This window comes from Capricornis sumatraensis, chromosome 2 (genome assembly GCF_032405125.1).
Source record: "Capricornis sumatraensis isolate serow.1 chromosome 2, serow.2, whole genome shotgun sequence".
NCBI classification, from domain to species: Eukaryota; Metazoa; Chordata; class Mammalia; order Artiodactyla; family Bovidae; genus Capricornis; species Capricornis sumatraensis.
The window spans coordinates 18,098,983-18,113,134 of record NC_091070.1 but is presented as its reverse complement, the minus strand read 5'-3'; the positions used below and the strand labels follow the sequence as shown (position 1 = coordinate 18,113,134).

The 14,152-nt window shown below is 40.0% G+C and overlaps 2 protein-coding genes across 11 annotated transcripts in view; one reads left to right on the top strand and one right to left on the bottom strand.

The window, feature by feature from the left end:
- NUMB (NUMB endocytic adaptor protein) overlaps window positions 1-14,152 on the bottom strand; it is a 160,517-nt gene that overhangs the window by 127,734 nt on the left and 18,631 nt on the right. For 7 of the 10 annotated variants that reach the window (XM_068966094.1, XM_068966103.1, XM_068966100.1 and 4 more), the window contains exon 2: window positions 8,012-8,130. The exons of the other annotated variants lie outside the window; for them this stretch is intronic. The gene's annotated coding sequence lies outside the window, so the exon portion shown is untranslated. The remainder of the gene's footprint in view (window positions 1-8,011; window positions 8,131-14,152) is intronic. 10 annotated transcript variants of the gene reach the window in all.
- The window catches only part of LOC138074288 (uncharacterized), a 29,705-nt gene continuing 18,635 nt past the window's right edge, over window positions 3,083-14,152 (top strand). The window contains exon 1 of the mRNA XM_068966377.1: window positions 3,083-3,244. Within this exon, the coding sequence (XP_068822478.1) occupies window positions 3,083-3,244 (162 nt within the window). The remainder of the gene's footprint in view (window positions 3,245-14,152) is intronic.

Genomic DNA, 14,152 nt, shown 5'->3' with positions numbered 1-14,152 from the left:
GTCTTTAGGGGTTACAATACACAAGCATATGAAAACTAAAATACAAACTGGAAGTTTGTCTAATTAATACTTTATCCCTCTTTTTCGTGCCTCTTTCCCAAAGAAGATTTTTACCTCAGCATAACTATGGTTGTTGAAGCCAAAACCTCTACCTCAAAACCACCTTTCTTCCCCACTCATGTACACTTTTTAAAAATATTTACTTATTTAACTAATTTTTGGCTGTGCTGGGTCTTCGCCGCTGTGCAGGCTTTTCTCTAGTGGCAGCAAGTGGGGGGCTACTCTGTAGTTGCGGTGCGAGGACTTATTGTGGTGGCTGCCCTTGTTGCAGGGCATGGGTTCCAGGGCACACCAGCTTCAAGCAGCTGTGGCACACAGGCTCACTAGTTGCGGCTCCAGGGCTCTAGAGAACAGGCTCAACAGTTGCGGCACGTGGGCTCAGCTACTCTGCGGATGAGAGATCTTCCCACAATCCATGTCTCCTGCATTGGCAGGTGGACTCCTCCCCATTGAGACACCAGGGAGCCCCTCATGTATACTTTCAACATTCCATTTTCCTGACTTAAAATCCACTCCATTACAATGTCCATAATTTCTTATGATATCCACACAAACTGTACTGATTTTTTTTATTAGCAGCTAATGTAAAGTACATGCAATAGAGCTTAAAAGAATTATCAATTACTGGAATACCACAAAGAATACAGCACCTCAGCACTTTACAATATTGAAAAAAAATTCCAATTTCTCCTGAAAATTTTCCAATTCAAGGTTGCCAGGACATAGATTGAAATTCAATTTAAATGTTCCACCCAACTCAACACAAGGGTTTGTAAAATAATAATAATAAAGAAAAAATGAAAACAACAACAACAACAAATCCCACCTCAAAACCTCCATATATGCCATAACCCCCAGACACATTTGCTAAAATTTCAAATAATGACTGACAAGTGTTTTGGGATAACTATATAGATACACAAATATACACACACACACACACACAATACATATATGCACACTATAAATAGACATCTATCTAAACTGTGGATATATATAGTGCTGCTGCTGCTGCTAAGTCGCTTCAGTCGTGTTTGACTCTGTGCGACCTCATAGACAGCAGCCCACCGGGCTCCACCGTCCCTGGGATTCTCCAGGCAGAACACTGGAGTGGGTTGCCATTTCCTTCTCCAAAGCATGAAAGTGAAAAGTGAAAGTGAAGGCGTTCAGTCATGTCTGACTCTTCGAGACCCCATGGACTGCTGCCTACCAGGCTCCTCCGCCCATGGGATTTTCCAGGCAAGAGTACTGGAGTGGCACATGTATATAAATACACACACACACACACACACGTAGACATCTATTTGAGGAAAGCATGGCAACCCACTCCAGTATTCTTGCATCGAGAATCCCATGGATAGAGCAGCCTGGCAGGCTGCGGTCCACAGGGTCATAGAGAGTGGGAAACGACTGAAGTCACTTAGCATGCACAAGCACATACATCTATTTATCTATCCATACTATCTAAACACAGAAAACAACAAGAAATTCTAGGACTCATTGAAAATACAACAGGTGCCATATATAAAGAACTGACTTTATGCTAGGTATCATTCTAAGAATTTAGCCACAATGGTGTGGTCACTAACCTAGAGCTGAAATCCTGCAGTGTGACCTGAATGGGCCTTAGGAAGGATTACTACAAACAAAACTAGCGGAGGTGATGGAATTCTAGTTGATATTTAATATCCTAAAAGATGATGCTGTTAAAGTGCTGCACTCAGTATGTCAGCAAATTTGGAAAACTCACGTCAGTTTTCATTCCAATCCCAAAGGGCAATGCCAAAGAAGGCTGAAACTACCATACAACTGCGCTCATTTCACATGCTAGCAAGGTTATGCTCAAAATCCTTCAAGATAGCCTTCAGCAGTACGTGAACTGAGAACTTCCAGATGTACAAGCTGGGTTTAGAAAAGGCAGAGGAATCTCATCCTGCCAGAGCACCAAGACTGCACCTAACTGTTGTACAACCATCGACAGGAAGACACTGGAACCCACCAAAAAAAAAGATAATCCACATCCAAAGAAAGAAGAAGCCACAGCAGGATGGTAGGAGGGGCACATTCACAGTAAAATCAAATCCCATATCCACCAGGTGGGTGACCCACAGCCTGGACAACAGTATTACAAAAGAAGTTCCCACACTGCTGTGCTTCCCAGCCTGGGGATCTGACAAATGGACAAGGAATTTCCAGGGAATCTGGCCTTGAGGGCCTGTGGGATTTGATTAAAGGACTTCCAGAGGACTGGGAGAAACAGATACTCCAGGCTTGGAGTGCACAAACAAAATTTAGCACACACCAAGACCCAAAGGAGAGGAGCAGTGACCCCACAGGAGATGGATTCAAAACTATCTGCTAGTTCTGGAGGGTCACCTGTGGAGGTGTGGGTTGGCAGGGACTCACCACAGGGGCAGGGGCACTGGAAGTTCCCCTTTGGCATAAACCCTCCTGGAGTTCACCATTAACCCTAACATAGAGCCCTTAGACCCCAGGGCTGGGTCCCCTCAGGCCAAACAACTACCAGGGAGAGAGTGCAATCCCAGCCATCAGCAGATAATTGGATTAAAGCCTTACTGAACAAGGCCCTGCCCACCAAAGCAAGACCCAGTTTTTCCCATAGCCAGTCCCTCCCATCAAGAAGCTTACACAAGCCTCTTAGCCTCAGCCATCAGAAGGCAGACAGAAGAACAGTCTCACAGTGGCTAACGCAAAAATCCTATTTCAGAAAGTTAATCGTGATGAAAAAGCAGAGTTATGTCCCAGATGAAGGGACATGATAAAACCTCAGAAAAAAAACTAAATGGAGACAGGCAACCTTCCAGAAAAAGAGTTCAGGATAATGATAGTGAAGATGATCAGAATCTTGGGGAAAGAATGGAGGTAAAGATTGAGGAGATGAAAGAAATGTTTACCAAAGACCTACAAGAACTAAAGAACAGACAGACGAGATGAGTAATATACTAGAAGGAATCAATAGCAGAATAACTGAGGCAGAAGAACAGATAAATAACCTGGAAGAATGGTGGAAATCATTGCCACAGATCAGAATACAGAAAAAAGAATGAAAAGAAATGAAGTCAGCCTAAGAGACCTCTGGGACAACATTAAACACACCATTTGCAGTATAGGGGTCCTGGAAGGAGAAGAGAGAGAGAAAGGACTTGAGAAAATATTTGAAGAGGTAACAGCTGAAAACTTCCTTAACATGGGAAAGTAAATAGTCAGCCAAGTCCAGGAAGCACAGAGAGTCCCAGGCAGGATAAACCCAAGGAGGAACACACAGAGACACATAGTAATCAAACTGACAAAAATTAAAGACAGAGATAAAATATTAAAAGCAACAAGGAAAAAATGACAAATAACATACGAGGGAATTCCCATCAGGCTATCAGCTGATTTCTCAACAGAAACTCTACAAGCCAGAAGGGAATGGCATGATATATTTAAAGTGATGAAAGGGAAGAACTTAAAACCAAGAATACTCTACCCAGCAAGACCCTCTTAGATTTGATGGAAAAGTCAAAAGCTTTCCAGACAGACCAAAGTTAAGAGAATTCAGCACCACCAAACCAGCTTTACAACAAATGCTACAGAAATGTCCCTATGCAGGAAACATAAGAGAAAGAAAAGACCTACAGAAAATAAACCCAAAACAAGAAAACGGTAATAGGATCATACATATCAATCATTACCTTAAATGTAAATGGATTAAACGCACCAACCAAAGACACAGACTGGCTAGGTGGATGAAAACATGTGCATGTATGCACTTCCACTTACCACATCATTCTGGTTGACCCCACTGTCTGGCTATTGATTGTGAAAACTGATAAACATCTTTTCACAATCTTGATTTAGTTCAGTTCACTTGCTCAGTCGTGTCTGACTCTTGGCAACCCCATGGACTGCAGCATGCCACACTTGCCTGTACATCTCCAACTCCCGGAGCTTGCTCAAACTCATGTCCATCGAGTCAGTGATGCCATCCAACCATCCCATCCTCTGTCATCCCCTTCTCCTGCCTTCAATCTTGCCCAGCATCAGGGTCTTTTCAAGTAAGTCAGTTCTTTGCATCAGGTGGCCAAAGTATTGGAGTTTCACCTTCAGCATCAGTCCTTCCAATGAATATTCAGGACTGATTTCCTTTAGGACTGACTAGTTTCATCTCCTTGCTGTCCAAGGGACTCTCAAGAGTCTTCTCCAACACCACAGTTTAAAAGCATCACTTCTTCTGCACTCAGTTTTATGGTCCAACTCTCACTATTGTGATTACGTAACTATTACTTAATACCACTGTATCATGATTGGTTAACAGAAAGATAACAGAACTCTGTATCACCAAAACTAGGATCTAATAGAAAAATCTGTAACCACTTTTTAAAATTCAGATGCATATCACAATTACCTTGAAACTTTTTGAAAAATACAAATCCTCAGGTATTGCTTTTTTTCTCTAGAGCTCCAAGTAAGTTTCTTTAATGAGCATTCATGTTAAAAAACAACTGGGCTATATGATGATCTTTTACTTTTACCTAGCTTGTTTCACTTTTTTAACTTCATATTCAGTGCTCAGAATTCATTTAGTTTATGTTCCACAATTTCTCCATTTTTTTTTTTAATGTTCTTTCTCAAGCCTTTATCAAGTGTAGTACAAAAACTACGGAAGTAGAAAAGTACTAATATATATGTATACAAAAGATACCCTGAAGAAGGAAATGGCAACCCACTCCAGCATTCTTGCCTGGGAAACCCCACAGACAGAGGAGCCTGGTTGACTACAGTCCATGGGTCACAAAGAGTCAACATGACTTAGCAACTATACAACATATAAATATGTATAATATATATATGTTAGAAAACTTACGAATTTTTGCCTAACTAAAAATATTATGACATTTTGATTCTACTTGTGTTACTCAGTATGAATAAAACGCTAGATTTCTCATTAAAAAATATATATGCAACAAGCAACAAAATTTCTAATAATTATACTAGAAAATAATTTCAAAAATATGATATGTGTATTTGTATAACTGAATCACCTTGCTGTGCACCTGAAACATTGTAAGTCAACTATGCTTCAATAAAATATGTATGTCTTGAAAAAAAGAAGGCAGAGGAATCAGAGATCAAAATGCCAACATTCATTGGATCATGGAGAAACCAAGTGAGTTCCAGAAAACATCTACTTCTGCTTCACTGACTATACTCATGCCTTTGATTGTGTGGATCACAACAAACTATGGAAAATTCTTAGAGATCAGAGTACCAGACCACCTTGCCTGTCTCCTGAGAAACATAGAAACCTATACGTGTCTCCTGAGAAACATAGAAACCTATACATGGGTCAAGAATCAACTGTTAGAATAGGCCACTGAACAATGGATTAGTTCAAAACTGGGAAAGGAGTACAAAAAGGCTACATATTGTCTCCCTGCTTGTTTAATTTATATGTAGAGTACATCAAGCAAAATGCCAGGCTGGATCAATCACAAGCTGGAATCAAGACTGCTGGGAGAAATATCAACAACCTCAGATATACAGGCGATACCACTCTGATGGCAGAAAGTGAACAGGAACTAAAGAGCCTCTTGAAGAGGGTGAAAAAGGAGAGTGAAAAAGCTGGCTTGAAACTCAATATTGAAAAAACTAAGACTATGGCATCCAGTCCCATCACTTCATGGCAAACAGAAGAGGAAAAAGTGGAATCAGTGACAGATTTTATTTTCTTGGGCTCCAAAATCACTGCAGATGGTGACTGCAGCCATTAAATTAAAAGACGCTTGCTCCTTGGAAGGAAAGCTATGACAAATCTAAACAGCGTGTTGAAAAGCAGAGACATCACTGTGTCAACAACAATCCATAGAGTCAAAGCTATGGTCTGTCCAGTAGTTATGTACAGATGTGAGAGGTGGATCATAAAGAAGCCTGAGCACCAAACAATGAATAATTTCAAACTGTGGTGATGGAGAAGACTCTTGAGAGTCCCTGGGACTGCAAGGAGATCAAACCAGTCAACCCTAAAGGAAATCAATTCTGAATACTCACTGGAAGGACTGTTGCTGAAGCTGAAGCTCCAATACTTTGGTCACCTGATACAAAGAGCCAACTCATTGGAAAAGACCTTGATGCTGGGAAAGACTGAAGGCAACAGGAGAAAGGGGCAGCAGAGGATGAGATAGTTGGATGGCATCATTGATCAATGGACATGAATATGAGCAAACTCCAGGAGACAGTGGAGGACAGAGGAGCCTCATATACTGCTATCCATGGGGTGGCAAATAGACACAACTTAGCCACTGAACAACAAGTAAAAGGCTTCTACTCAAAATGGTACAGTAAATTCATCCAAATAACAATTAACATATGAATGTATCAAATATATAAAAAACAATACATAGCTGGCTCAAAAAATAATATGTCTCAGGCAGTGATAAGGAACACAGATACAAAATGGTATGAGGCTGAAGCCAGGGGCCCACTGGGTTCCTGATCTATACAGGCAGAGGCAGCTGGGAGTTTGGCTTCCCTGGAGATCAGGGTCTAAAAGCACTCCAGTTCAAAAAGAGGACTTAGCAGAGCTAGGTCAGAGCTAAGGCTGGTTAGGGCTCCCGTGTAAAGAAAACAACAGCCAACTCCACCTGGGGCTATGGCTGGCAGGAAATTATCCCTAGGAAGGTTGCAGGATACAGACACAGCTTCAAAATCAAGAAAGAAATCACCTGCTAGGTCTGTGACTGAGTCTGTAATATCCACAATATCAACAATATCTCTGAGGGGTAGGAACTCTAAGCCTGGTTCTAGAACTAAGATCCAGTGGCAAATGTGAAACTACTATACAAGGAGGGAGGTAAACACAAGACAGACAATGAAAGTTAGCTGAGTCTCAAGAATAAAAAACAACTAAACCTGCTGTTACATTCTGAAGGATATTCCATTATCCATTTCCTGAATGTATAACTATTAAGACCATCTCCAGGGCTTCCACCTACATCTCAGTATTTATAAATCTTCATCACTTAAGGTAACAAGAAGGAGCCTAATACTCTTAAACCTTTTCTTACTTCCCAACAAACCAATAATCATAATAATTTTAAAAGATTATTTTTATGTAATGAAGTTACAAAAGTCAATTTCTAAACAGTAGTCCCTGAAACCCCAAAACCTAGCATCCAGTTTCCCACAGTTAAAGTAAAGTGTCTTTATAACTAAATTTGTTTGCTATGTCTACACAAACTTTCAAGTGATGTAGTATCTCTCAAACTTAGCCTTCCTATTATCAACCAGACACAGGATTTTCCTCCCACTAGGAAGGGAGTGGTTTCCAGCTCAAAGATGACACAATTAAAAGGTTCTGAAAGGGAATTTAAAATAGTCTCTAGAAAAAAATAACTCAGAATATAAAGTGTTTTAGTAAAACAAGCATCAAATTAGTAATGCACCACTTAATTTCTAGACCTGCCTCTGCCACTAAGCAGCTGTGTGACTTGAGCTACCTAAACAAGGCTTCAGGTTCTTTATCTGTAAAGCAAAGACACTCTAAGTCTCTTAGGCTTTACTAATAATAACATTCATTCTTTTACACTTACAATAAGAATGTTTGCTATATGCAAATTCAGCATGTACACCTTTCTTAGAGCTTCAAATAAGTTTACAAATACCAATGATGCCTGCCCAGCACTCTCTACTCCCAGAAAGTTACATAAGCAAACTCTTAAAAACAAACTACATTTTCTTGAGATATTTTCCAAAATATCTTTTAATATGGTGACATTTTACATGCTAAAAGTTTAACTGAGGTATAATTTATATATACTAAAATTCACTTTTGAGTGTGCACTTCTGAGTTTGAAAAACACATAGGCATGTAACCACCACCACAAACAAGATATAGAACAGATATAGACAATGCAGACTTCCCTGGTAGCTCAGATGGTAAAGAACCTACCTGCAATGCAGGAGATCTGGGTCTGATTCCTGGGTCTGGAAGATCCTCTGGAGGAGAAAATGGCAACCCACTCCAATATTCTTGCCTGGATAGTTCAGTGGACAGAGGAGCCTGGTGGGCTACAGTCCATGGGATCACAAAGAGTCAAACACAAACTGAGTGACTAAGATACATAGACAATATAGAACACCACAAAAAACTCCCTCCTGTCCTTTGCAGTCAAACTGTACCCCCACACACTGGCAACCAATAGTCAGTTTTATGTCTCTTTAGTTATGTTTATTCTAAGATATCATTAAAATGGAATCATACAGTATCTTTTTTGAGTCTGACTTCTTTCATTTAGCATAATGTCATAACGTATCTGATATCCATTCATGCTGATGTATGCACTGCCAAATTGTATTTCATTTTATGAATGTACCAAAGTTTATCAATTCACCAGGTGAGATATATTTGGGTTTGTTTCTAGTTTGGGGTATTCACATATAGGTTTCCATGACTATAAGGTTTTATTTCACTTGAATAAATACCTAGGAATGGAACTATTGGATCATTATGTTAAGAGTTTGTTTAACTATATATTAAGAACCTCCAGTAATCATGTATGGATATGAGAACTGGATCAAAAAGAAAACTCAGTGACGAAGAATTGATGCTTTTGAATTGTGGTGTTGGAGAAGATGCTTAAGAATCCCTTGGACAGCAAGGAGATCAAACCAGTCAATCCTTAAGGAAATATTCATCGGAAGGACAGACACTGAAGCTGAAGCTCCAATACTTTGGCCACTTGATGTGAAGAGCTGACTCAGTGGAAAAGACCCTGATGCTGGGAAAGATTAAAGGCAGGAGGAGAAGGGGATGACAGAGGATGAGATGGTTAGATGGCATCACTGACTCAATGGACATGAGTCTGAGCAAACTTCAGGAGATAGTGAAGGACAGGGTAACCCGGTGTGCTGCAGTCCATGAGGTGGCAAAGAGTCAGACATGACCTAGCACCTGAACAACAAGAAGAACCTGCCAAATTATTTTTCAAAAATCTATGTCAATAATGGCTTCCCAGGTGGCTTAGTGGTAAAGAATCTGCCTGCTAATGCAGGAGACGTGGGTTCAATCCCTGGGTCAGAAGATCCCCTGGAGAAGGAAATGAAAACCCACTCCAGTATTCTTGCCTGGGAAATTCCACGGACAGAGGAGCCTGGAAGGCTATAGTCCATGGGATCGCAAAAGAGTTGGTCACAATTTAGCATCTAAACAAATACCAATAATGAAAATGTTTTTTAAAGATTTTAAGGAAAAGTAAGTTTAGATCTTATGTCACAAACTTCATAGAAAGATTCTAAATAGATCCAGATATTTACCAGAGGAAAAGTGTTTTCCTGTGTCCTATTTATAGAAAGTAGAAGTAAACAAAGGAAGTTAATTTGATAAGTATTATTCATATTGAAAAATATCTGTACTTAACAAATAGACAAAAAAGATATTTTAAAAACTTTAAAACACGTCATGTTTGAAATCACATTCAGCTCTATAGGTCATTAACTCTGTGCGTGTGTGCGCACGCGCGTACTTCAATCTGGTTTAGAACGCAGGTTTAAACTGTCTACTTAGAACGAAAGGTTCCAGAGATTTTCCTGATGGTCCAGTGACTAAGACCTGATGCTCTCAATGCAGGGGGCCTGGGTTCGACCCCTGGTTAGGGAACTAGATCATGCATACCACAACTAAAGATCTTGCATGCCACAACTAAAGATCCCACCTGCCACAATGGAGATCAAAGATCCTATGTGCCACAACTACGACCTGGTGCAGCCAAATAAATAAGTAAATATTTTAAAAGAGAATAGAAGGTTCCAAGTGGTAAAGTCTGCACAGATTCTGGTCATTTGGAACGTAAATGAGAAAGACAAAAAAATTGATCTTCCCAATTCACTTGTTCAACTGGCCATCGTAGATAATTCTTAGTTCTCAAGAAGAGAACCTGTTCATATCCCCTCCACTTTCTCCCTATCAATCTCCTGGTTTCATGCTGTTTTCTGTGTGGCCACACTGTGCAGCATGCAGCGTCTTAGCGTCTCAACCATGAAACAAAGCCGTGCCCTCTAGAGTGCAAGCTTGGAGGCTTAACCACCAGACCTCCAGGGAGTCCCTCTTTTTTTTTTCATCTAGCTTAGATTTCAGAGTCCATCAAATAATAATCACTCCTCGAATTCAATTCAGTGTTCATCAGATCTCTCTCTCCTTCACACTCTCCTAGCAAAACTCCAGCTAACTTTCTCTATGACTGCAGCAGAGCAATGGAATATTGAAGAAAATCATACATCCAGGCCAAACGGTTACTGTCATAAATTTACACTTAACAACCTCAACCAAGTTGGTGTGCCTGACAAACAGAAAAGTCAAACAAACCAAAATATCAGAGTCTGGAGTGAAGAAAGGTTTATTGCAAGGACTGAACAAGGAGAATGGGGTGGCTCACACCCAAGAGGCCTGAACTCCCTGATGGTTTTCAGGGAAGAATTTTTATAAGTAAAATTTACAAGGAAAGGCTATAACGTGTGTGATCCTCTTCTGATTGGTTGGTGATGACATAACAGGGTGGTGTTCCACAAATCTCAGTCATCAGCCTCTGGCTCCAATCAGTCTGGGGTCCACGTGCTTTTGCTTTAACTGAAGTTACCACACTCCACTGGGTGGAGGACCTTAGTTCCTGCAGAACTCAGACAAAAGATGGATCTAAATGCTATGCACATCTCCTGAGGAGGAACCAGGACCCTGCCCCACTGCTGCACTGTGGCTTATTTCTGCCATTTCTTCATCCCCTAAATAGCAACTGTTTGAATCTGCCCTTTGGAACACAGGAAAGGTTGAGCAGGCTAAAAGCTTTTTTTCTACAAAGAAGAAACGGGGACACAGACAGGCCTCTGCACCTGACAGGACCCCACAGGGTCCTGTCCAGTTTCAATTTTGCTCTGAAAGTTCGCTGGAGTTGCTGCTTTACACTTTTTCCTCAGTTCTTGAACATTTCTCCCTTTCTCTCCATTTCCTCCCAACTCTTTTGACACTTTTATTAAGAAAATGGAAGCTATCAGATGAAAGCTTCCTGTTCTTTCCACAATCAAATTTGTAACATCCCCCCAAACTGAACGCAGTCATCTCCTGGTTGAATGCAACCTGCAATCAGAAAGCAAGGAAGCCCTGGTAATGCAATTAACAGAGGGCAGCCTTCTGAGGCACCAAGCAGGGAAGAAAAGGGCAAGAGCGAATCTGGAGGGACATACAGGGAACAACAAACACACGATCACCAATCATTTCCATTCTGGTAATTCCAATGAGCACTAAATCTCTCCTCTCTTGGTTTCCATGACATGACAAATCCTGGTTTCCCCCTACGTAACAATCGCTTTTTCTTCTTCACCAGATAGCTATATTTGGAGTTCCTTCAAGCTAAGAACCAGACAGTTGATCTCACCCTTTCCTCACAGCTCTAAATTTCATCTATACAATGACAATTTCCACTGCCGCCTCTCCTTAAACTCCAGTTTCCAATATCCCAAAGTTATCATTTAGGTGTCTCTTGAAATTTTACAGGTCCATAACAATGATTCTCATCCTCTTAAGAGAAAAAAAAAAAAAGCTGTTTTCCCAGTCCTCTTCTATCTCAAATATCAAGCCAGCAATCTGGAATAACCCTTGAGTCTTATTCCTTTTTCTTCTTCACATGTAACCAATTGGTAAATCTTAAAAATTCTAATGTTATCTTAAATCCATCCACTTCTATCTATACCTCCACCACCATTCTAATTGCTCTTCCTGCTTTCCCTCTTGCTCCCTTCCTCTACAATCCAATTATCAGATGGTAGCCATAAGGATCTTTTTAATGTGTAAAGCATATTTATATTATCCTCTGTTTAAAATCCTTCAATGGCATGCCATTTCATTTAGAACAAAGTAAAACCTTCCTATAGCAACCTACAAGGCACTCTGCAATCTGGCTTCTTTATGTCTAACTTCATCTTATAAACTATTCTTCCTCACATTCATTAAGTTCCAGCCTCACTTCAGTTTCTCAGAAATTCAAGTTCCTTCCTGCTTTAGTCTTCCCACATGCACAAAATGCGCTACCTCCAACTCTCCTCATGGTGGCTCCTCTGAATTCTTCATATCAACTTAAATGTCAATCCTAAGTGTGGCCTTTACCAAAAAGATCAAAACTGGTTCCCCTACTATTCTCTCATAATAACATACTATTCATTATTTTCAAATGGCAATTTTTCTATGTATTTATCTATCTTCTTATTGTGCACCTCCTTCCACTACTCTGTAAGCTCCATAAAAGCAGAGATTATTAAATTAATTCAATTCCAACACTACTAAGGACACACTACACAAAAGAAACTATGACAGGAAACTGTGGGGCTTACAAAGAGCAAGTCAAAGTAACCAGGAGCCTGTTCCCAGTATGTACAGAATATCACTGTGGGTAGGAGGAAGGGACAGTATATGTAACTATAACACAAAGCAGACAGTATGCCATACAACACTGGTACAAAGTGCTACAGAATCAAAAGAGAAAGAGATGTAATGTAGAGAAGGTGATGCACAAGAAAGCCTCATGTGAGGAGATGGCTCTACTAGGCTTGGAAGGATAACAGAGAAAAAGCACTCAAAACAGATCAAACATCCTCAATGAAAAGACAAAAAGGGACAAAGTAAAGAGTATCTAAAGAGAGGAGACTAACAGCATGAGGAACTAGAGTTCTACTGCAATGTCTGACGGTGGCAGTTAGGAAACAGAAACAAAATTTTCAGTGTGTGATACAAAACTCAACTTTGTTCACTATAAAATGAAAATATGAAGCATTTTCAAGTAAATGAAAACTAATGTTCTTTCCAGGTCTAAATTCAAAATGATGGCACTTATACAGACAATTAGTTTTAAAGTAAAAGGTGCTCATAAAGCATATTTCATCAATTTCATGTGAAATTTATCAGGTTTTTTTTAAAGTGGTTTTAAACTATTTGTCTAAACAACAATTTTTCAAAAATCTTGCTTACTCTTTCCAAACTGTAATCAAAAGGAGCACGGACTGGGGCAGGGAGTTGAGGGGAGTATTCAAGATATTTAATACTAGACCCAGCTTAAATTTCAAAGTAATTTAATTAAACATTTCTACAAAGAAATGCCAAGTATTTTATTTATATTCTCAAAAGTCAAGAGTCATATTTTTACTGACATTAACTTGTGACACCGTTATCCATAAGCTTTATAGCATATAACTGGCTGTTGTTCATTTTACACATTCAATATGAAGGTACTGATTCAGTTCAGTTCAGTTGCTCAGTTTTGCAACCCCATGAAATGCAGCACGCCAGGCCTCCCTGTCCATCACCAACTCCCGGAGTTCACCCAAACTCATGTGCATCGAGTAGTGATGCCATCCAGCCATCTCATCCTCTGCTGTCCTCTTCTCCTCCTGCCCCCAATCCCTCCCAGCATCAGGGTCTTTTCCAATGAGTCAACTCTTCGCATGAGGTGGCCAAAGTATTGGAGTGTCAGCCTCAGCATCAGTCCTTCCAATTACCACCAGGGAAGTCTATTACAGTACTATACAAAAAAAATCAAAGAATTTTAAAGACTAACAGAGAGAAGAATCATCACAATAATTTTAAAGAATAATAAAGTGGGAGAATTATGGTGCCTCACCATCCCAGATATCTAAATTTATTACAAAACTGCAGTAAATAAAGACAGAGTAGTACTGGCTCAGGGATAGGCAGATAGAGAGAGTATAAAAACAGGCCCATGTGTATATAGAACATTACATATGACTCGAAGATCTTCACTGTAGGGAATTCCTTGGCAGCCCAGTGGTTAGAACTTGGCATTTTCACTGCCAAGGACAAGGTTCAATCCCAGGTTGGGGAACTAAGATCCCACAAGTTGCCAGGCACAGCCAAAAAATAAAAAGATCTTCACTACAGATCAATGAAGAATGGATGCTACTCAGTAAGTGGTGCTGGTACTACTTATTTTCTATATGGAAAAACTGAATTATATTCTTTGTATTATTCACTATAATTTTATTATTTATTTATTTATTTGGCTGTACCAGGTCTTAGTTGGGGCACATGGGA